Source organism: Penicillium longicatenatum, assembly GCF_028827895.1.
Source record: "Penicillium longicatenatum strain IBT 33135 chromosome Unknown contig_4_segment0_segment0, whole genome shotgun sequence".
Classification (NCBI taxonomy): Eukaryota; Fungi; Ascomycota; class Eurotiomycetes; order Eurotiales; family Aspergillaceae; genus Penicillium; species Penicillium longicatenatum.
Genome location: NW_026643122.1, coordinates 3,100,194 through 3,122,702, shown reverse-complemented (window position 1 = coordinate 3,122,702; position 22,509 = coordinate 3,100,194). Strand labels below are relative to the sequence as shown.

The window sequence follows — 22,509 nt, the reverse complement described above, 5'->3', positions numbered from 1 at the left end:
CCAGTGATAAGATTAAACCTGCTCCTCAGGAGGAACCTCTTGGGTTAAAGGCGAATCCTGGCCACGGTGAATCGGATCCGTAACGGTGTTGTCCGACTTGGCCGTGGACGCTTTCCTTGCAGCTTCCCACTCATTATAGTCCTGGCCTGGGTTGATGTTCTCCCAGCGAACAAAGCGGAGCAGATGATAGAATCCAGAAGCAAGGAGAGAGCCTAGGAGCGGTCCAACCCAGTAAATCCAGTGGTAGCCAGGGAAATTGCGGTTGATGACGTCGGGGCCGAGGGATCGAGCGGGATTGAGGGATCCACCGGTATAGTAGTCACCTGAAAGAGATGAGCAAATGACTGAGTAGACCATGGACGAGGAACCTACCAATCATCTCCGCCACGAAGAAAGCCAGACCGATACCAACCGGGGCCAAGTAAGTCGACTTGTGCTTGACGACTGCCAGCATGATAATCACCAAAACAAGCTGTGCGGTGAGGAACATCTCGATGAACAGGCCCTGCGAGATGGAAGCACCACCACCAAGCCGGGTAGCACAATTCAGTGGACCTGGAAAGAGAGCGCTAACAACACCCGCCGATGCAATGCCAGCAACCAATTGAGCCGGGAAGACCAATAATCCACGAAGAGGGGGCATGCCACCCGTCAGGCAGAGAGCGAGCGTAACCTATAATTATCAGCGCGGGGAAACAAAGAATTAACCGAACAAATTTCTTTCTTACCGCCGGGTTGAACAATCCACCGGTAACACGGAAGAAAGCCCATACATTGACCGTCAACGCGAAGCCGAAAGACAGCGCCGAGTACAGTAGATTGGAAGTATTCGGATAGGACCCGGGAGGCGGCATAGGCGTATTAGAAACCTGAGTTCCGGCAAAAGAGAAGAACAAGAACAAGAATGTGCCGACAAATTCACCCAATACACACAGCAAGTTGTATCGCAGCTTATCCGGGAGCTGCAGCATAGGAAGCTGTCCACGGCCTCCGGGGCCGGGCGGACCAGCCAACGTGGACGCCTCGGAAGCCTGACGCTTGTGAAAGAACCTCATCTTGCCTCGGGACTTCAGCTAAGCTTGCCGAGAACAGGATTCTAGTCAAAGTTGAGTCAATTAAATAGAGATCCGGCAGCTGTAAGACCGGTCAGCAAGCGATTCAAATTCAATTTATATCCCCTCCCAACCCAGGGCTTATGTATTTATGTACTACCTATGCACTCCCAATCATAAGACGTCACGAAACCCCTGCACGGGGACAAAAATTGGAATCCATGTATCATCGACCACGGCATGAGCCAGGGCTCGCAGGTCCAATTATTATCAAATAGCCTTTTTCACAAAGATTCCTCCTATTGTTGGGGTGCTATACATGTAGGCCAGATGTTTTGATTAGGGAATATCCCCGTAGTGATGAGGTCACGAGTTTGGGGAATCCATGTTTGTATAAATCTAGATCCCCGGAAAGTCGTGAGGACGGGAATCCCCGACCGGCCGGAAACGGAAAATTGTCTAGACTTGACCGTTGAGTGAGGTTCTGGAATGACAGATGCTTCGGTAATCTCCGTGATTGGCTCGGTTGGCTTTTCGTTTCTGAATCCCCACATCAAGGGCTCATTGACTATGGGAATGACCTTGAAGGGCGTGTATTAACAGGAGGCTGTGTTCAACTTTCCGACCAAGAAAATCTCCTGCTAGCGACAATGAAACCGAAAACTCAGTGTCCATAATTTGTAATGGTAGAATACGATACAAGAGAGAAAAGGATCGAGGGAGCAAATTCTGTCGCGAGGAGTCAGAGTCATTTCAGATGGGCCATCGCGTCAAATTGCAGTTCTGCAATATCCCGAGAGTATTGCAGTTCTGATCTTTTGAGATTGAGGTTTCTCCTACTTAAGCTGTCTATGACTGTACCAATAGATTAGCTTTGGCTGCCGTCGCAGCCGCAGCAATGGCCAATATAAGGTTCACAGCGTCGTACAATATTTCCTGATCGGGTCGGGCTTGCATTAGGACCGAACCAAGCTGTTTGAATCATTCAAGTGAGTTTCAATCCACTAGCGTCGCGGCACGCGAGTAAGCATCTGAGCCAATAAGATCAAGTATTTACACCGATGTGCCCGCCGCTGTTAAGATAGCCTGCATCATTCTGTGTTGTCGGACAATATGCACCGGGATCGACTCGGCACTTACCATGCGTATTAATGAGTTGATCATGATTGGACAAGGCCAGAAAATAAATGCTAGGGTTACCGAAGATATACCCCATTCCTAAACATTGTCGTGTGTGGGCTCACCGGGCGGATTTGGCGCGTGACAAGGTGGCAAGGGTTGCCATACCTGCGTGCGAAAAGGTGACTAGCGATATTAGAAAGTCTTAATTTACCTACACAAATCATGAACAATGAAGCGTTATTACTATTGTGGAATCTATAGGCGGGTGATCGGCGCTTTGACATCAACCTTATCACAGGAAGCCATGAACTTGACCCTTGCATGTGTGATTGGGCATATCATGCAGGAAGTGGTTCCATGTTATTAGTCTGTCCATTAAGTTTTAATCCACGATAGAACTTTTCTCCCAACCCGAAGGGTTTTCGTGCTCCGCAGCAGACCCAATCATCGCCGAGAAAACTCCATATCTAAAGCCGAAACCACGACACGGGCATTCGGTGACACCGCCAAGGTCATATACCGGATGCCTGTTGCGCTTCTCGAGCCCGCGGAGCTTGACGAATCCGCGGAGATGTTAAATTCCTTTAATTATTCTCTGGCCTCTTGGTGCCTGACGTAGAAAACTTCTCTAGTGAAAAGCAAACCCGGAAGAATCGAACCACCGTTGGACCCGCTTATCTGTCCGCGGAGATGCTTGTTTCTCGCGAGATCCCGTCACAACCGCAAATCCCATTCGACATTTCTAGAAGCGAAAAAATTGCGCGTCGCTTGTGAATTGATTAGTTTCTATAGGGTAGGGGTGGAGATAAATAGCTGGCTGTCCTCCCCGGTTGAATATTTTGTATCACAGGGGCTTCTTGAATAAACTTCGACATTTACCAAGGTTACAGCATATTCATTTATTGATTCAATATATTCAGCACACCATGGGGTCAAATGCGGGATTGACATCAGATCAGGTGAAGTTGATCAAAGCGACAGTACCAGTCCTGGCCGCACACGGCGACACCATCACATCTGTTTTCTACGAGAATCTCATTCGCGAAAACCCTTCATTGAACAACGTCTTTAACACTCCCAACCAGCGCAATGGAAAACAACCCCGCGCACTGGCCGGCGCTCTGTTCGCATACGCCTCCAATATCGACAATCTCGGCGCATTAAGTCCAGCCGTGGAACTGATCTGTCAAAAGCATGCCTCACTCTACATTCAGCCCGAATCCTACACGATCGTCGGGAAATACCTTCTCGAAGCAATGGGCCAAGTTCTCGGTGATGCACTCACCCCCGAAATCAAGGACGCTTGGGCAGTGGCATACTGGCAACTAGCCGATATCATGATCGGCCGCGAACACCAGATCTATGAGCAGAGCGAAGGATGGACCGATTGGCGCGAGTTCAAGATTTCCGACAAAGTCAAAGAATCAGACGAGATCACCTCGTTCTATCTCGCTCCCGTCGATGGCAAGCCACTACCCACTTTCAAGCCCGGACAGTTCATCTCAGTGCAGATTTACGTACCGGAGTTGAAGCACCTCCAGCCCCGCCAGTACTCGCTCAGCGACAAGCCGAGCCCGGATTACTACCGCATCAGTGTGAAGAAAGAGAAGGGCCTCAGTGCTGACGCGACAGCTCACCCGGGTTACGTCTCCAACCTCCTTCATGATAACTTCAACAAGGGTGACACAATCAAGGTCTCGCACCCAGCTGGCGATTTCTTCCTCTCGGCCGTCGAGACTAGCAACCCCGTTGTTCTGATCTCCGCTGGTGTGGGTCTAACACCGCTCACATCAATCCTCAACACATTGACTTCTAAGCCGTCTGAGCGCAAACTGCACTTCATCCACGGTTCCAGGACATCAAGTGTGCGCGCTTTCAAGGAGCATGTTACTTCCCTGACAACAGCGTACCCCGATCTCCAGACCACTTTTTTCACCACCCAGCCTTCTGCAGCGGACAAGGAAGGGGTGGATTACACCTACGCGGGACGCGTGGATCTGAGCAAGCTTGAGTCCAAGGATCTGTTCATCGAAAACCCGGCGACGCAATACTATATCTGCGGACCCGAGACATTCATGACCGACATGGAAGCCAGTTTGAAGGCTCAAGGAGTGGAGGGCGATCGCATTAAGATGGAACTTTTCGGTACTGGAGGTATCGCGCAGTAAGGCATGATTGTGATTGACTTAGAAGGCGTTATGGATATACTCTCAGCTCGATATAATACCCGTGATTTATGAATGAGGATTGCATCACAAACAAATGTTGAATGATAGATGTTTCCCCACTTTTCCAGAAAGATTCCCGAATTAATCATCTCGGGCTCCGCTTTAACCGAACAATCCCCTCATTTATAAGCAGTTATCGTCACATTCACTCCGCAGCTCAATTGATTAGCCTCACAGCTTCCATACGCACATAAAATACTGAACTGTCGCCACCCGGCGCAGAAAACAAACTTCATCAAGGATATTCAACCCAAACCAGAAACAATGCCAAAAATCGGAGTCTTCCCCGCCTCAGGCGGACTAGGATCCAGCATAGTGAAACACCTGCAAACTCTAGTCCCAGCATCCGACCTCATCCTCATCGCACGAAACCCCTCAAAGCTATCCGATGAAAAAGAGGCAGGCGCAACAATTCGTCAAGCAGATTACGATGACGCATCTAGTCTTGATGAAGCTTTCGATGGTGTCGACATCCTGATGCTGATTTCCTACGCGTCTTTCGAGATTGACCATCGAGTGAACGTGAGCGCCTGAAATACCCCCTTGCAAAAAACACAATACTAATAAATCCCCTAGGCTCACCGTCTTGCAATTGACAAAGCTATTAAAAGCGGAGTAAAACACATCTTCTACTCATCTCTCGCCTTTGCAGGCCTCACAAACAAAAGTCTAGCGCATGTTATGGGCGCACACCTCGCGACAGAGGAGTACCTCTCCACAAAGCCTGAAATCAGCTATACGGTTGTCCGTGAAGGCTTATACACCGAGTCCTTCCCCATCTATACGGCCTGGTTCGACCCACAAAATCCCGTTGATGAAATCACGATCCCGCATTCTGGGGGTGGACCTGGTGTAGCGTGGGTTAAGCGGGATGAGCTGGGTGAAGCTACTGCCAAACTTATCGCTTCTTATGTCCAGGATCCTACTGCATTTGGATATGTGAATAAGATGGTCTTGCTGTCTGGGCAGAGAGTTATTTCCATGGCTGAGACAGTTGAGATCTTGGGACGTGCAATTGGAAAGGACGTGAGGATTCGGGATATTTCGGTTGATGAGTATGCGAAGCTTCCGCATGACGGGAAGCATACCTACCATGGAGTGGATCTGTCAAAGGAGTGGGCTACGGCTTGGGAGGCTATCAAGGCTGGCGAGACTGCTGTTGTATCCCCTGCTATTGTTGAGATTCTGGGACGGGAGCCGGAGCGGTATGAGGATAGTATCAAGGATCTTATTAGATCTTGAGAGGATGGGCTATTCTTGCGATCTGGGAGATCAATTCTGGTCCGATTTGTCACAGCCACAGAGAAATGAATGTTAGATACAGGATATTCCAAGGTCCTTATAAACAGTTACGCTATAAAACAAATTTTTGAATCCAATGCAGCGCCGATAATTTAGCAACCCTTGCACTCCTTGACGTACAGGTTGGCAGCCATGTACTCGGCATTGTGAGAGCCGTACCAGTAGATCTCCTTAGCAGGGTTTGAGCCGTATCCGTCGACAGCGAAGTAAGCCTTGCCGCCGTGAGTGAAGTAACCCTTCTCATTGACTCCGAAGGCAGTCATGTTGGCGCCCTTGGGCATAGCGCCGGAGTGGGGGAGGTGAAGGCCAGAGGCTCGACCTCGTTGGGGATCATGTAGAGGGACTGGAAGCCGGTGGGAGTCTCGTGCTTGGAGGTGAAAGTGACGTCGCCGGTGTTGCTGCTGCGGACTGTCATGCCGTTAGTTTTGCTCATGCATGAAGTGTATGGAGGAACTTACGGATGGCAATTTCGTGGGTGGTGGTGTTGGCACCGATCCAGAGGTTCTCTGTGATCATATTAGCTTTCAATGAAATCATAGCTGGATCGACTTGACTTACGGCCATCAGTGAGAACGGTCTTGCCGCCATCAGCGACGAGAGTGAAGGCAGCAGGAAGAGAGGCGCTGACAGCGCTGGCCAGAGCGGCAATAGTAGCAATGGAGAACTTCATTATGAATGTTGGTGGAAGATTGTAGTTCAGATGATTGAATGTGAAGACTGATGATTCCAGAATATAGGGGGTGCCTTAGGGTCCTTTTATATTCCTCAGGGCTGCGGGTCATTGCCAAGTGATGCTAAGACATGACGATCTGATTGAGATCATAACCTCGGGATCCTTTCCATTTGCAAATAAGGTAGACACGTTTTTTGGATCCAACCTCTTTATTCGGCGATCACCCGGAGAAACTGAAACATGTCTTGCTTCTCTGGGGTTCTTCACTACAATTTAACCGTGGCTCTTATATGAATAGCAAAAGTGCTGCTGCATATTTCAAGCCAATGACCAATGATATCAATATAACCATTATCTGGCAGTTGACAAGTTACATAACCACAACAGACCTACGATCTGACTTCAAGACGCAGACACAAATGAAGACCCTGAGACCCTGCATCCTCGGCACCATTTAACCGAAGTGGAGCCGACTGGTTGGGGTAAAAGCCACTGCCGATCGGGTGGCTGCGGAGCGGGTTCGGCGAATTTCCTTGTACTATTTTTGGTCGCAAATCTCTGTAAACCAGTTCAGCGGCGAAGGATGACCCGTTAACCATTGCAACCTGCTTTCAAGAGCTATTCATCATGACTTGGGTTCGGGTTCGGATTCGGACTTTTCTTGGCTGTGCTTCTCTTCACCTTCGGGATCGTTCCGAGACGGGCCGAGGTTCGCGTGGCTATGCTGCAGTTCGAAAATATGGTAGGTGGACTGCTATGGGGAAGAAACTGCTCCGTGCGTATCATATATAATGAATAAACAGGATTGTAGGTTTCACAGAATGCGAAAGTTGGAATGTGGGAAAAAGAGAGGGCGTACGAGAAGTGAAGGGAAACCTTGAGGGGTTCCTCTGCAGCAATACCTACACTTTCACGTAAACGGCGCAGCCTTAAGTTGAGGAAAAGCCGTTGAGAAACATGCACACTCGGAGGATCGTTGGAAGAAAGAGTCTTGGAAAAGGGATAGAGTTGCGGTTCATAGGAGCTTGGCATTGCTGTGTTTACTTCGGATCGACAACCGGCCCCTTGACTTTGCATCGATCGGGAATAGGTGTCATGACAAGAATCTCAAAATTGGGTTCGTAGTTGATAATAATACGGATCAGAGTAGTTAGTTGCCGCGCCATTTCCACTAGTCAGAGCTATTGACACTAGTACTCCCGCCAAATCCACTTGAAGTTGGCCTGTCGATCAATGCCTTGGCTTCGGACAATTGGACTTCTAACGGTGTCTCTGCTAATTCCATACGGTCAAAACGGAATAAATTTTCAAAGTTAGTGAGTGTTGAAATTGATCAACTGGCATTTCAATGTGCAGGTAAACCCCCGAATTTTACCCTGCGTATAACAATATATGCAGGCCTGGAGTGGGCAGCATCAAGACATATAGAGGTACATGTCCACTGCCTAGGTGCAGGGTACATTCCATATTTGTACAGAGATTTCGGGAACTTTCGCGTGCTCTAGGCCCACCTGAATGGATTCCAAGGTTCATGTGGCGCAAAGCAACTCTAATCCCAGTTTTGGAAAATCCGAATGCCTCCAGCTACACTAAGTAGTACCTCATCGATTACTGCATTGGAAAAAATGGTGATATGATGATAATCATCCGAGTCTTGGCAATTACATTAATGCTAGAACACTATCGGAAATTTTCCGACTCCTGTCGGCCATGTAGGGATATCGATATCCACGAAAACAGAAGACACTTTTGATGTAACCAGGACCCGATGAGGATGAGATGGGAGGACCATGTGAGAAAATAGAAAAGCAACGCCAAAACCAACCAGTAACCCCAACTCCTGCAGCCGTAACGGATGTCGGCTCTAGATATACACGTCACGGTCATGAAAAGCCGAAGCCAATGATATTCAAAAGGAAAAGCAGAGCATAGCAAAGAAAAGGGCTAGAAGCACCATGTTCTAATGCAAGGCACGATCACGAACGTGACTGTTTGTGTCGCCACATCCCACTTGGGACCATATTCTGTTTTAGCAAAGCAAGTTCTTTGTGCATGGCCTGGTTTTCCTGCTGAATGCTCTCAATGTAGGCGAGGGCATTGGTCAGAATCTCAGATTTCTTCAAAGATCCAGCACCAGCACGAGAAGTCTGCTTGTGAATACCCGCCGGCGAGATAGCTTTCTCCAATGAAAGGAACTTGGTGTTCATGTTCGTGCGGTAGCGCTTCTCAATGATGTTGTGGGCCGCGCGTTTCGCGGCATTACGCACTTGTGGGTCCTGGCCCGTAGTGGAGTGATTGGAGTCTTGGGATAGGCTGCGGGTTTTGCGGGAGGATGTGGATTTCTCGCGAGGGGCGATGTATTCTTGGGGTTTGATTTCGGGACTTGAGGACCAACGTGTTGAGGAGTTCTGGGTTGAAGTTGAGCTGCGAGTTGTTGGTTTGCATTGTTTTTCGGCGGCAGAGGGGGTGGTCATGTCGACTGAGTGGCGCATGGACCAGGATTGGTCGTCGCTGTCGAAGTCCTGATCCAACATATGTTAGTATTCAATGATATGAATGAGACGGGAGAAAGGAGGTATTTACCGATGACATGGAAACGGTGTCTTCGGTTGGCATGGTGAAGCCGTTGATGGCGGATGGGGTTCCAAATGGGTCCATGAAGATATCTTTCGTGTCGCTACTGGCCAAGCTATCGGCAAAATCGAAAGAGACTGGATCAATGTCGGCAGGCGTCAGAGAGAAAAGATCGATGGCGTTGTCATAGTTCCAATTGCCGATATTGTCAGACGCCTTCGAAGAGAACATGTCCATTGGACGGGACTGAGGACTCAGTTGTTGACTGAGATATCTGTCGTCCATAGAAAGATTGGATATTTGGTTTCGGTTAAAAGCCATTGTGGAAAGTCGGTGATGGCTGTATCAGGGGCTCAGAATTTGAGGATATATAGGATCCGTGCACAGGGTGGGAAGTGGCGATAGATCGGGGAACCGGAAAATATAATCGAAGGTGTTGTGTTACCATGGAACAAAAGTAAGATCCTATCGGTCGCAGCACGGCTTATATATGAATTTGATAGATCTTCAACTGACAGGGGGGGCCGGTACGCGCGGATTACGACTTGGTGAACGGTAGCTCGACCGAGATGGCAGCCGAAATTGAATTGTGATGTCAGACATTTCACGCCCCTCAAGACCCTGCACAAAAGAATCCACTGCTCGGTGAAGTGCTGCCGAGATCACCTTAGCCAGTTCCACGGCCGGCTCCGAGAAATGATACAGTGAAACCGTTGAAGAAGTTCCGGCCAGCAATCAACAGGACGAAGGTAAGCTGTGGAGCCAACGGCGGCGCAAGAACCAGTGGGTTGGGGCGCCAAGCTCACGCCGGCCGAAGGTCGGACCCGACACTTTGTACACATTTCATACTGGACTTTTGGCCTCGCTTGCGAATCGCTGCGCTCTGATTGATCCACGACAGGTACTCCCCTGGCGGAAGAAGTCATATCCTGATCTTCTAAGCCCTGTCAAACGCGTAGAATTTGCCTAGATCGTCCTAGCGCGGGCGATCTGCTGCTAGTGTACCTGTCAGGCAAAGCATTACCTGCCTCAACCAAATAGCCATTGGCATGTTACAGATTTTACCGCTGCAGCCATCCTACGTACCTGAGGGTATCTGCAGAACTTGAACAAGGATCAATCACGGAAATACTTGTTGTGAAGATTTAATCCAGGATATTCATTGCAAGCGAAGCCACTACCATCACCATTCAAGGCCTGAGCCATAATCAATATCGAAATCAAGTTTATATATATAATGTGTTGGGGGCATCTCCCCAAGCGAGCTCATGACGGCATGCAATTGAAGCGTAGAACACCATGCCGGACTTCCTCTCGCACGAGCCAAACTCCGACGTTTCAACCCCATGTGCCATATGCAATGCACAACGGACCTTGGCCTACCTGGATCCTACATTTTCCGAGAGGCAATCTCAGTGGGGGACGTTCAGAGAGTCAAATTAGGCGTGCGACCGTGGGTCCCGTTCTAGCCAGTCCGAATGTCGACAATTCCCGCTTACCCAATTTATTGCCAAAAAAGGACCTACTTGCCAAGTTTGGTCGTGGGGTGACTCGGATCGAATCTTTCCTTGCTTTATCTTCGGGCTGGACCCGATGTCTACCGATCTAATGACCTTGTCCTCGTGACCTTTTATTCAATGGAACTTTAGACACGAAATGTAAACGGGATGGAATTGTCGTGCTACGTTTCGGTGAACTATTCTGTCTTTTTGGGCCAGATGTGGCTGAACTATCCCAATAATTTGCAGGGCGTCAATCATTGAGTCGTATTCAGGTTCCGAGTGTCGTGATTCTCCGTAGTTCTGGAGGTCGTCGCATATCAGGGTTGCTCATACATTCACGATAAACACGAGACCACCCCGTGAGCCCGGCTCAATTGTGTTAAATGGATTACCCGTTCATATATGATGGGTTGAAAACTTAGGTAATAGGTGATTTTGCGTGTTACGTTTGTGGCAACGCAGATCAATCTCAAAGCTCCACAGCCATGATCTACTCGCTAAGGCCTAGAAACCTGCCGAGATCGTTTCCGACGTAAGTGGGGCTATGACGGTCTAATGCAAGCTGACCGTTGTGTTAATTAATCTTTAGCACTTAGTCTAGGTCGTCCGACGCGGCAAGCTGTCGGTCCGTGGTGGAGTCGTCATATTCACGGGTCAAGACTGGATCTGACTGCCGATTTCTGGCTTCCCCGGATTTCAGCTTTCGGGGCGGAATCTAACTCGGCAGCTAGATCTTTTGACTATTCTCTGTCGATCCCTGAGAATGAGGAGGGATAAATTTTGAACCGTTGTATCGCGGCGGATACAGTTATAGCCGCACGTGCTCAGACTGCGGAACGACGGGTGGCTTGAATATCAGGCATGGTACTGATCAGAGCAATGCTAGATAATGATGTGAATAATGTGGGTGAAGATGTTAAGACGGCATAAGTCCGAACATGGCGTTGTCGAAGAAATCTCATGATGTGGACCCCCGGTATATATATTCCGAAGATCTCAGGTACGCGTGCCCGTTGTGTGTTGACGTCTTTGAGACCCATGGTTGAAGCTTCGATGACCAGGCGGGACATGCTTGTGAGTAGAATGGATTGACTACTTATAGAATGTTCAAGGAAGTTCAGATGCTTCTCTGTCCACTGTTTGAGTCATGCTTCATTACATGAAGCTTTTCAATCTCATGGCCCGATCGCAGCCTTGGAGGGACGAGGGATTTGTCCTAAGAATTTGAATTGAAGGCCATTTACCATGCGAGAGACCAAAACTCACTAACCTGACAATGAAAACACATCATTTCCAAGGGAAATGGCGAACTCAACTTCTCCGCGCCGGCATCAATCCCTTCACTGGCCAACGCCAACAAGGTTCACATCCATACAGGCGGTGTAGCATGTGGCTGATGCATCTGCAGACCCTGTGACGCACTCGTGGCATCCAAACCTTATCGCCGCCACTTTGCATAGTCATCACAATGGTCACAACTTGCCCTTGCCACAATTCGAACCTCAAGCTTTCCTCGGTCATCTCCGAACGCGCGATCATCCCAGCCACCGATGATACTTACCTGAACGGGGAAGCTGAAAGCATCCCACTTCGTGGGCCGCAGTGGATCCGAGCCAAACTTTCCTTCCATAAGGCTGGACGTTGTTCCACGGTTGCCGAAAGGGAACAAAGAGGTTATGTGCAGGGTAACACACGCATATCGCCAACGTGATGTCGATCGATAAGAGAAAATTAACTGGTCATCATGTCGTGGTGTCCCCAATCGGAGACTGGTTAGCTGCATCATTGCCCATTGAGGCGCTATGATCGTCCAGATCCACATTTGTGCTCCACCGTTCTCATCAAAAGCGAATAACACGATAAGCTTTACACGCAGGGGACGATCAACATGTATGCTGTGAACGAATAAAATTCGCCGATTTACCCAATGACGCACCCTGTGCTACGCGATAGGGTTTCCCCATTTTCAAGATCGGGGCTATAAATTGCGTGAAGTGGGATGTTTCGATCCTGAACCATCCCACCATACTCCCCTTTCCATTCAAATTTGAATCGCTACAACAGAAAACAACACAAAATGTCGCTGTACGTTGGCCATGTCATTCCAAAGCGGTTAAACAGGGATCTCGGCTAACACTTTACCCCCACAGCTCTCCCGAAGAACAATACGTGCAGCTCGTCGCTCGCAAGAACATCACCGAGCAGGAGTACCTCGACGTCTTTGACAAGCTCAAGCCTGTCGCGCCCGAGAAATTCATGGGAAGCTGGAAGGGCGCAAATGTAAACTCCAACCACCCGACCGAGAAGAAACTCACCGATATGAACTGGGCCGGCAAGGATTTCAGATCGACCGAGGACGTTGACCCAATCATGGTCACCAATGATGCGGGAGAGCGTATCTGGAATGAATCTTGGGGCCATGCCCGCGTAAGTCCAATTGAAAATATCTTACACGAATCAGATTATAGAATTCATGCTGACAATGGTGAATAGCTCCGCCAGATTGAATGGCGCGGTTCTTTGTCCACGGCTATGGTCTATGATGATTTCCCCATTATTGATTACTTCCGCTATGTCAATGATGATTTGTTGGCTGGTGCGATGGATGCCAAGTCTGTCAAGGAGGGCACTTACTTTTTCTACCTGCACAAATAGATGAGTTTCGATGTACATTCAGTCGCAGAAATAATCTGCAAATCATGTCGATATGAATACAATAGACTGGGTTTCGGTTATGATTGCCTCAAAGCCTTGCTTGTCCTATCACTTCCTATGTAGTTTTCATTCTAATACCCAGACGGGATATTCGATCCGAAGTGATACTTGGAAGTAATCATGTGAAATAATTTTAATTGTAATTTGATGTGATGTAATGTAACTATCTTATAGACATTATTCTATGTGTACAACAAAACTCATGCCGAGACTATCGCAAGGCGGTATCAAAAATAAACACGCTATAAAACAAACCAAAAAATTAGACAGATAGATGATGAACATAAGGAATGTGGATATTAAGCCAAACTCAGGGAGCTTGGCGTTTGAGTTCCACTCGCCATGGATCCAGACTGCCGGTAATCGCGGAACGCTCTCCAGGCCCGAGTAGGGATGGGGTGATACGACGAATCCGGAGTCTGGGGAAGAGTAGCCGTGCTCGAGAGGTAAGAAGCCCGATAAGAAGCAGGCTTCTTTTCCTTGATGAAAATTCCACTGGAAGCATTAGAAGCAACTGCAGTGCGAGCAATGTAGCTGTGACTCTGGTATTTACCGAGCCAAAGCATCTGTTCGTGTTCACGGAGGTAACGGTGACTGGAGAAGGAGTTCAAGACGTTGTCACGACCCTTCATTCCCAGTGCACGACGTTGATCCTGCTTCGCGTACATGCGGTCGGAGATGGACTTGATTTCTTCGGGAGTGGGGTGGAATTCAAGCTTGGGAACGACATCTCCTTCCTTGTCCTCAGCGAATGGAGCCCATTGGTCTAGCAGGGCCATAACGCGGATTTGAGCCCGGGCGAGAGAGTCGTAATCGTTGGGTGCCACGACCTCAGAGAACCGTTTGCCTGTTGCTCTGTCTGTGACGACACAGAAGGAAGCGCCGACATCTGTACAGACGACCGGGACACCGGTAAGAGCGGCTTCACCCATAGCCAACGGAAGACCTTCTGAGATGGAGGAGTTCATGAACAACCACTGTTATTATTTGTTAGTTATAAGAAAGACATTGACATTAGAAGAGGTAAAACTTACAGCATCCTGAAGGACAACCGATGGGTTACCGAGACCCTTGAGAATGACGTGCTCGCGGAGACCCTTGGAGGCAATGACTTCTTGACATTGGGAAGCGATGGCAGGAGCACGCTCCATATCTCCGTAGATGTGCAGCTGGTAATCCCTGAAGCCCCACTTGTTGACGATAAGATCCGTAGCCATGATGGCAGTCTTGATATCCTTGACGTAACGAACGTGAGACAACATGACACAAGTAGGTGTCTTGGTCTTGATCTTCTCGATAGGCTTGTACTTCTCCATGTTCGTGATACCGTTGACAACAGGGTCGATCTTGCGGGCGAAAGTGCGACGGTGCTGGAGGGCACCCTCGGCGGTTCCGAGTTCAACTTCCCAGCCGGGGTTGAAGTACTCGGCGCAAGGAAGGACAACATCAGCGTGGTGCTCGATAAGAACACAGGACAGATGACCAAGGGAGATGAGGGTGCTGTTGACGAAGGTAGAATCGAAAGACACGGCGGCGGAACAGAAGACGGTCATCTCACGGAAACTGATACAGTGATCCCAGACGTGGAGGGCACACTTGCGCTTGGCCTTGCACAGGACACCGTAGGTGGCACCTGTGAAGTGGTGGGAGACCTGGAAGACATCGGGGATTCTCTCGGGAACGGGAATAGAGAAGATGAACAGGTAGCGATGCCACATGTCCAAAGCGTTATCAAGCTGTTGCAGGGAGGGAAGCTCGGCATCCCACCATTGGGAGGCGGGAATAGCATCATCAACATCGTCTGAAAGCCAAAGCTGGCGCCACACCATCTTGACAGTATCACTCATCCAAACATCGTTCCAGCTGCGACCGTGCTCAAAGTAGGCGTTGAGATCAACAAGGGCATTGGTAGCTTCCTCAATGTGGCGACGGGTCAGGTTAATTGTGCGAGCGCAACGAACCAGCTTGGTGAGGATAGGAATGAAGTTAGTCTGGATATCATTGACACGAGTATCCTGGGCGCGTTCAACGACAGCGGAATCAAGGCAGTTCTGGAAAACACCGTGAGTCGGGTTGAGGAAATCCAGACCCCACTGAGGAAGGATAGTCAAAGACTGAACATTCCTCTCGATCTGGAACTTCGGCACACCGTAATCATTGGCGTTCTCAGAAAGAATATGCCACCTGATACCGTTGAGATCGTTGATCATGTCACGACGACAAGCAGAAACACCACCAGGCTCACAGGGCCAAGTAGCGGTATCCATAGCGAGAACGTGGAGCTGAGTGTCAGTATCCTGGAGCTGGGTCGAAAGCGTGCGAGTATTGATTCTGGCATCACCACCTTGTCCGAAGCTAGACAGATCGCTGATCTTGAACGCCATAAGAGTCCATGTACTGATATCGGGATCGATATCAACACGGGCGAGGATAGTATCAACCTGTGCGTCAATGTAGTCTCCAGCAGCCTCGAGGCGACCGAAGTCACGGTTGCGCCAGTAAGGAGCAAGGACACGGTCGGATCGGAGCAGAAGCTCATCAAGGAAAACGGTCGTCACGGCATCGAATTTCTTGCTGTTTTTCCAGGACTTCCACAAGTGGGTACGGGAGCGCGATGTGGGAATGGGGCGGGCCTGGACGTTCAAGCGGAGCAAACGAGTCACGAAGTTGGTTTTGAACGACTTGAAGAAGAACAGAGGGTTGTCGTGCAAGAAACTACTCTTGGTGGGCTTCTCCAAGACGTGAAACCAATCGTCGCGGATCATGATTGGAGTCGGGACTTCCTCACCGTTGAGTGTGGTAACGATGGTCGGGTGGAACTTGTGGTCGTAGGTCCATCTGGCGTGGTGCACATCAGATCCCTGAACGAAGGTAGCCTCGCTGACACGGGGGTAAGGAATCCACTTGTTCAGGCGCTCGGGTCGGTGGGGAGGAGGCATGCACCAAGAGACATTGATCCGGATGTGAGGGAACTGGTATTCACCCATCAGGAGCTCGTCATCGAACTTGGCGTCCTTTCGGAAGTGGTACTGGAATTTCACGGGATTAACACCTTGCACGGCAGATCCGGAGACGATGTAACCGCGGTCATCATATTGGATGACTTGGCCATCGTTTTCACCTGAGGTACATTGTCGCTGAATGGGCAGCTTGGGAAGCTTCTTCCCATCGCTCTCGGGGTATTCGTAGGTAAAGTCATTGATAACCTCCTTGTTCTTGTACTCCTCACGACGGCGCAGGATGACCTTGTCAGAGTAGGTGTTGATAGCAACCAGCTGTGACTGATCCTCGGGCTCTTGGGTGTGGAGGCCATTGTACTGGTAAAGGCGAGCGGTGTGGTCAGGCAAAGGACGGTAGAAACAGGTCATGGGGCCAGTAAGACTCTCGATCACGATGCGGTCCTTCTCAATGGTAGTCTTCCAGCCGCCGGTGGCCTTGTAAAGGTCGGAAACGTTCTTGCGACCGTGAATCAGGACGAGAGGAATGAGAATTCGCTGCAGAAGCTTGCAGAAAGACCACATGGAGTTGAGCAGGATCTGGATGGGGTATGCGAACACGATCGGCAGTCCCCGGATGACATAGTTGAGCTCACGCTGGTACTCAGGGTCGGCAACCAGACAAATCAAGGTAAACTTGACAATGGTGTTGATCTTGTAAAACATGCGAATGAAAGCAAGCTGAACAGCCTCAACGAAGGGCAGATTGGATGCGATTGGAGGAGGCAGGATTCGGTCCACAGGCTTCTCGTAGGTCTTATCCATGAGCATTGGGTAGTCAGGGTAAGTATCATGTTCCATCCAGCGCTGGGCGAAGAAGTTGACAGACAGCGAAATCCCAACGCCGACATTGTAGCGTGCAATGTAAGTACAAACACCGTGGAGGTCCTCAGCATTGGCCCGAGCCTGAAGCCAGTTGAGCTCATCTGCCGCGATATGACCAGGGCGCCCTGAGGCACGACGAACAAGAAGGGTGCGAGCGCTCTCGGGAAGGTCGTCCCACTCAAGATCGGCATCAATACCCAGGAGAAGATGACGGAGGAAAGTAACGCGACCGTGATTGGCGACGCGCGCACACTCGGCCGGGTTACGCTCCAGCTGGTACTTGACACCTTCAGGAATGGACAGCTCAAAAGGATCGCGGTGCTCCATGACCAAGAGCTCAGCCATCATCGAGTGATCATGAGAGAGACCCAGCCTGGCTTGGGTAGTAGCCTGGACAACAGCTTCGGCAATAGTCTGGCAGTTACGGCGGATGTTGCTCGTCCAGTCCAGTCCTCCAAGACCGGGGCCAACAACAACAAAGATGCGAAGCTGGTCACCAGTCAAGCGAGAAATGGCACGAATTCTTTGTTCCTTCTGAAGAAGATGCTCGGAGGAAACAAACTCAACAATGGTCTGACCAGTCTCCCATAGACGCACAACTTCACTGACAAGACGCTCGGCATCGGGGAAAGCAGCCTGTACCAGGAGGGAGCTTCTCCATCCAGCACCAGCCAGAATGTTCTTCTTAACCTCAGATCCGGGGTGAGTGGATGCGTCAAGGCGGAAGCGGAACTCATCATCCAGAGAACTGATGTTGTCAAAGGTCTGTGCCATGGTAGTCTGGGAGATATCCAAGTAGGGCTCGAGAGAACTGCAGGTGTAGGTAGAAGGAATTCCAACCTTAGAGGGCTGCAAGACCACGGCCTTCTTGAAGGTGGGTAGACCAACGTTTGCCTGGAACAAAGAGTAGATAGCAGCCGTCCATGTACCGGATGCGAGACCGATGACACTGCTCCAGGTGAATGGAGGGAGGCACACGTGCAGAAGCAGACCAGTGAGGAAACCAACAATAGATCCAAGAGCCAGGCAGCGAGCGGCTTCGGGACCAGTGAAAATCCGGTTGTATTGGTAGAACAGAAGACCACTGTAGGCACCAATGTAGGCAACGTACATGATAGTGGAGGTACGCTTATCCTCAAAGGCCCACATGAGGGCGAAGGTAATAGATGCGCCCCAGATGTGGAGGAAGAAGAACTTGGTGAGGTTGGACCAGTAGAGTCTTTCTCTGTCCTTCTGGTTGTGAGCCAGGACATTGCGCAGACCGTCCAAGGAGCCAATGGGTTCAGGGTTACGTTTAGTCACCGCAATCCACAGTGGCTGAGAGACGGCGTCAAGCATGACTGCACCAATAAGATAGTATCCCAAGCCAAATCCGACAGACAGACGGAACTCAGTGCTCGATGCGCTGGAAAGACCAACAAGGGCCTCACCAGTGAGCAGGGCAGTCCACTTATCGATCAAGGCGATGACGAAGTAGAGAATACCGCACCAAACATCGGCACCAGTGTGACGCCAGTGGAGGAAAGCATTGTGCATCCGAATACCCTTCTGCATGTCTGCAATGGTATCGACAGCAGCTTTCAACTGCAAATTCCAAGTAGGACTGTAAGGCAGAGGAATCTGAGTACGAGAGTACCGACAGTACCAGACGAGTAGGAAAAGGGTTGAATCATAACCCTCTGCCATCTTGCGAATGAAATCATCGGTTGTAGCCTTTGACCAGACTTGACGCTTGCGCTCCTTGTTCACCTCATCAACCAGAGCCTGGCGAGGCACGGAAGAGGATGAGAGCTCCTTGAGTAAGGCCGGGCTGGGAGATGGCAGGGTCTTAACGTACCAATCAAACACTTCACCGTCGGTGGTCGTGGGAATGCTCAGGTACCAGGCGTTCCACTGGGAGATGACACGGCGCGCTCCCAGAAGAAGGGAGACAACGAAGCAGCCAACCACACACAGGTAGATAACCGAGTCATGACCCACCCAGAGGGTAACCAGTGGGGAGATGAATAGGATCGGAACACAGGTGATGATGACAGTCCGGCCAGACTGGAAGTGGAATCCGGGCAGCTGGTAAATGGAGAGAACCGACAGAAGCATGAGGTAGGTGGACAGGAAGAAGAAGTAGAGGAAGAACAGAATACCTGCCGCGAAGCCGTGAATGCAGCCAAGGACGATGAAGGCGATGAAGCCACCAACGAACACGACAGCAAGACCAGCAATAAAGCGAGTCATCACGAACATTCCCATGGCTGGGAAAGCCATCGCATACAGATAGTATGTTCCACCGGAAGTAATCCAACTACCAAATCCACCACAGACCAGAAGTGCGACCATGAGTGCGGTGGTAGCCAATGTCTTGTCAATATCACTCATAAAAGTAGTCAGGTACAAACCACGGCCGACAGTTGTCAACATCGTAATATCGATGAGGGCGGGAAGAGCGAAAATACCAAGGAAGGTAATACGATAGTACCAAGGAATGGAGATCTTGTCTCCGTCGGGGTTCAAGTCCATATCCATGGAGGCGTAGGCAGTCGGGATCTCAGTGAAGACCTCATCACGGCGAGTAGGCTGGTGAGTCTTGCAGTACTCGCGGTACCGAGCGGTGATAATCTTGCCAAGCTTCTTGGGAGTCATATCGAGGAACATCTCGCAACGAGCACCAAGGGCGTACATTTCGGCGAAACAGGCAGCCTGGACAGTGTGAAGGTTGGGAAGCGGGTTACGGTCGAGTACCTCAAGGTAGATCTCATCCAGAGAGACGCGGCGGAACGCAGAGAAGACAGCAGTTGCGAGGATATCAACACCAGCATCGATTTGACCCTTTTGGATGATAGTTTGCATGACATAAGCGAGCTGCTCAAGGGTGCGCGAGTCACGTCCCAAAAGCACCTCAGGCAGGCGAGCGTCAATTTCCAAGAAAAGCTCCTTGGCAGCAATAGCATCAGGAGCCCAGCAGCCCTGGTCATCGTAGTAAGCCATGCGAGCAGCAACCAAGTCTTCGCCCGATGCTCTGCCGCTCAAGTATTCACTGGAGCCGAGAGCGCGAATCTGACCGAGGGAAGGAACCTTGATGAGCTGGTGCTCAGTGCAGGCGCGAACGTTTGAGGTCAAGTGTGCACAGTCCTTGCCCAGAGTGGTAGAAAGACGTCTCAACCAAAGCAAGGCCTCGGTAGGAGTTAGCTGCTGAATGTCGTTGACGATACGAGGAGAAAGGTTAGTCCACTTAGTGTGGAGAGCACTGTTGGCAGTAGCGAGAGCAATCTCAGCCATGAAACACTGGAAACGAGAGAATCCGCGGCTGGACATGTAGGTGTGCAGAATGGCACCGGTGCGGCCCACTTCACACTTACCAGAGAGGTAAATGTCAAGGGGACCAAAGCCGGGGGTCTTGTCGTACATACCCCAAACCTGGGTCTCCATGCGAGTGCGGAAACCAGAGTGCAGTCCAGAGTAAAGGCGAATGCGGTCGTTGTCAGTGCCATCACAGGTGACAAGAAGATCTTTCAACTCTCCAGCGGCTTGAGCTCCATCTCCTCCAAAGTCTTGCAGAACACGGAGCTCAGCAGCGATCTCGCGGAGAGCCTTAGGCTTGATCGGATCCAGGAGCTTGAGATCGCGGACTTGGCGTTGTGCCTGGAGGAGATCCTGAATGTCCTTGGCAGTAAGATCCAGGCCCATTTGGAAACATCCCAGTCCGGTGTAATCTTCACCATCGGGAGAGATGGAGAAGGGGTTGGTCATGTGAGGCTCATTCGGGGCGGCCAATTGCAATTCATCGATGGTAACCAACTGCTCACTCACAACAGACTTGGGGCGAGGAGCGAACAGGGCGAGCTTGGTCTTCAGATCGGGCACGAAAGATTCAAGAGTGTCGTACAACTCATCATTTCCGGTAGCCAAGCTAGCAATATCTTCATTCTGTCGCCAAATGTTGTGCGCTTCCAAGGTCGTCTCGTCCTTCATCCACATCAAGGCACCGATTGGCTCATGAGAAACAGTCGTAGCAGCCGCAATAGTCGCATCGGTCAAGGCAGCCTTAGGGGCAATCCAGCTCATCGCACTGGTATAGTTGCACCACTTGAAGCTGCGGTAGAGAACATCATGTCTGATCTGAACATCATCGTCGATGGTATCCCACATCGCGAGGGTGGAGTCACCAATAGGCTTCTGAGCAGCAACGATCCGCATGACAGTTCGCATCTTCTCCATGTGGTAGAAGTTGCATCGGTCACCATCAGTTCGGATGGTGCCATTGCGGTAGACCACACCGCGGATAGGAGTCCAGTCGATTTCACGGCATTGCTTTTCGCCGATGTACTCCGTCGGGCCGAATTCCATCCAAACATCAAGACCAATACCATTAATGAATTTCACAACCTCGTTTAGGACAACGGGCTGGAGATGAGCGTGAGAGTCGGCAAGCAGAACACCGCTGAACTGAGCCTGCACATCCTGGGGACGCTTGAGAGTGTGCAAAGTGTCGTTGAGAACGTGAATAGCGCGGATCACTTCATCGCGGTGCGAGCCGCTATCGGTTGCGACAAGTTTGCGAACATCCAGGCGAGCAAGAATGTCGGTGGATGAGCAACCCTCGGCGAGAGCATCAAGGACACCACTTTGGAGCGGGTCGAGGACAGTGACATCCCATTGGGACAGAAGGCGAGCTTGATCAGCGGTAGGCGGGTTAGAGAAACTGCCCAGGTAAACACCAAAGGACTTTGGTGTCTGTCTATCGGATTCAGGTGTATATAGTTTTTGGGTTTCAGTCTTCAATTTTTCAATATACCGTGTAACACCAGAGGGTACTTCTGAGAGTTCATGTCGTGCCTGGATTGTGTCAATTTCAACCACCCGCACTATTCGGGCCGATCGCACTTACGCGCCAATGCCGATAAGACCACCGGCCAACACGGAATATAATATAACAAGCACCAATAACGATTGTGGCCAGGAGACCGATGGCCAACACCTATGAAAGTCAGCGAGGTTTTCACAGGTACAGCGCAATTGAAGTTGAAGGAACGTACCTTCTCCCACCAGGTGTTTGTCATTCGACTCCATCCTACCGCCGACAGGCCCAAGTAATCGGGGCCCATGTTGACAGTGAATCAAGGATTAACGAGTGAACAAAGAAAGAAAGAAAAGGGTCTAAACCCCGTATTCAACTGAGGTCCCCGTCTGCTCTTCTAATAGCGGGGGGAAAGTGGAATAAGTATATAAAAAACAGGACCCAGCGCCACCAGGACCTTGACACGTCTAGTCCCACCGGCGAAAACCGATTTTTTACATGAATTGTAATCAAGTAGCAAAAATTAGGAGACCGGATCCGAGAAGCTTGGGGGCGCCCACTGGCCAGGGGGCTCAATGCTGTCTCGGGTAGTGAGTCCAGTCACACTAGATTCATACTAGCGGGGGCCAATATCACGGTATATCAGGGTACGCCCGAAATAGATTTTGCTTTCCGAATTTTTATTTTTTCTGTTTGTGTTCTAAACGAGGTCTCTGCATGCAAGTCTC

At 50.2% G+C, this 22,509-nt stretch overlaps 7 protein-coding genes across 7 annotated transcripts; 3 read left to right on the top strand and 4 right to left on the bottom strand.

Annotated features, from left to right (window-relative positions):
* Nucleotides 1–12: 12 nt before the first annotated feature.
* On the bottom strand, nucleotides 13–1,055 carry N7484_007986 (uncharacterized protein; the record flags this gene model as incomplete). The annotated part of the gene is made up of 3 exons (XM_057118373.1): nucleotides 13–323; nucleotides 373–673; nucleotides 729–1,055. 3 exons carry the CDS (start codon nucleotides 1,053–1,055, stop codon nucleotides 13–15), a joined length of 939 nt encoding a protein of 312 aa, XP_056971408.1.
* A 2,045-nt stretch (nucleotides 1,056–3,100) lies between these two features.
* Nucleotides 3,101–4,342, top strand: fhpA (flavohemoprotein; the record flags this gene model as incomplete). Its single annotated transcript, XM_057118372.1, has 1 exon — nucleotides 3,101–4,342. The coding sequence occupies one exon, from the start codon at nucleotides 3,101–3,103 to the stop codon at nucleotides 4,340–4,342; it is 1,242 nt and encodes a 413-aa protein (XP_056971407.1).
* A 324-nt stretch (nucleotides 4,343–4,666) lies between these two features.
* Nucleotides 4,667–5,644, top strand: N7484_007984 (uncharacterized protein; the record flags this gene model as incomplete). The annotated part of the gene is made up of 2 exons (XM_057118371.1): nucleotides 4,667–4,924; nucleotides 4,979–5,644. The coding sequence occupies 2 exons, from the start codon at nucleotides 4,667–4,669 to the stop codon at nucleotides 5,642–5,644; spliced, it is 924 nt and encodes a 307-aa protein (XP_056971406.1).
* Nucleotides 5,645–5,796: 152 nt separating this feature from the next.
* N7484_007983 (uncharacterized protein) lies at nucleotides 5,797–6,374 on the bottom strand (the record flags this gene model as incomplete). Its single annotated transcript, XM_057118370.1, has 4 exons — nucleotides 5,797–5,976; nucleotides 6,024–6,112; nucleotides 6,163–6,210; nucleotides 6,263–6,374. 4 exons carry the CDS (start codon nucleotides 6,372–6,374, stop codon nucleotides 5,797–5,799), a joined length of 429 nt encoding a protein of 142 aa, XP_056971405.1.
* A 1,979-nt stretch (nucleotides 6,375–8,353) lies between these two features.
* On the bottom strand, nucleotides 8,354–9,272 carry N7484_007982 (uncharacterized protein; the record flags this gene model as incomplete). Its single annotated transcript, XM_057118369.1, has 2 exons — nucleotides 8,354–8,899; nucleotides 8,961–9,272. 2 exons carry the CDS (start codon nucleotides 9,270–9,272, stop codon nucleotides 8,354–8,356), a joined length of 858 nt encoding a protein of 285 aa, XP_056971404.1.
* A 3,258-nt stretch (nucleotides 9,273–12,530) lies between these two features.
* N7484_007981 (DUF4334 domain-containing protein) lies at nucleotides 12,531–13,108 on the top strand (the record flags this gene model as incomplete). The annotated part of the gene is made up of 3 exons (XM_057118368.1): nucleotides 12,531–12,538; nucleotides 12,604–12,880; nucleotides 12,947–13,108. 3 exons carry the CDS (start codon nucleotides 12,531–12,533, stop codon nucleotides 13,106–13,108), a joined length of 447 nt encoding a protein of 148 aa, XP_056971403.1.
* A 359-nt stretch (nucleotides 13,109–13,467) lies between these two features.
* Nucleotides 13,468–22,088, bottom strand: N7484_007980 (glycosyltransferase family 4 protein; the record flags this gene model as incomplete). Its single annotated transcript, XM_057118367.1, has 4 exons — nucleotides 13,468–14,145; nucleotides 14,203–21,819; nucleotides 21,872–21,961; nucleotides 22,020–22,088. The coding sequence occupies 4 exons, from the start codon at nucleotides 22,086–22,088 to the stop codon at nucleotides 13,468–13,470; spliced, it is 8,454 nt and encodes a 2,817-aa protein (XP_056971402.1).
* Nucleotides 22,089–22,509: the final 421 nt, after the last annotated feature.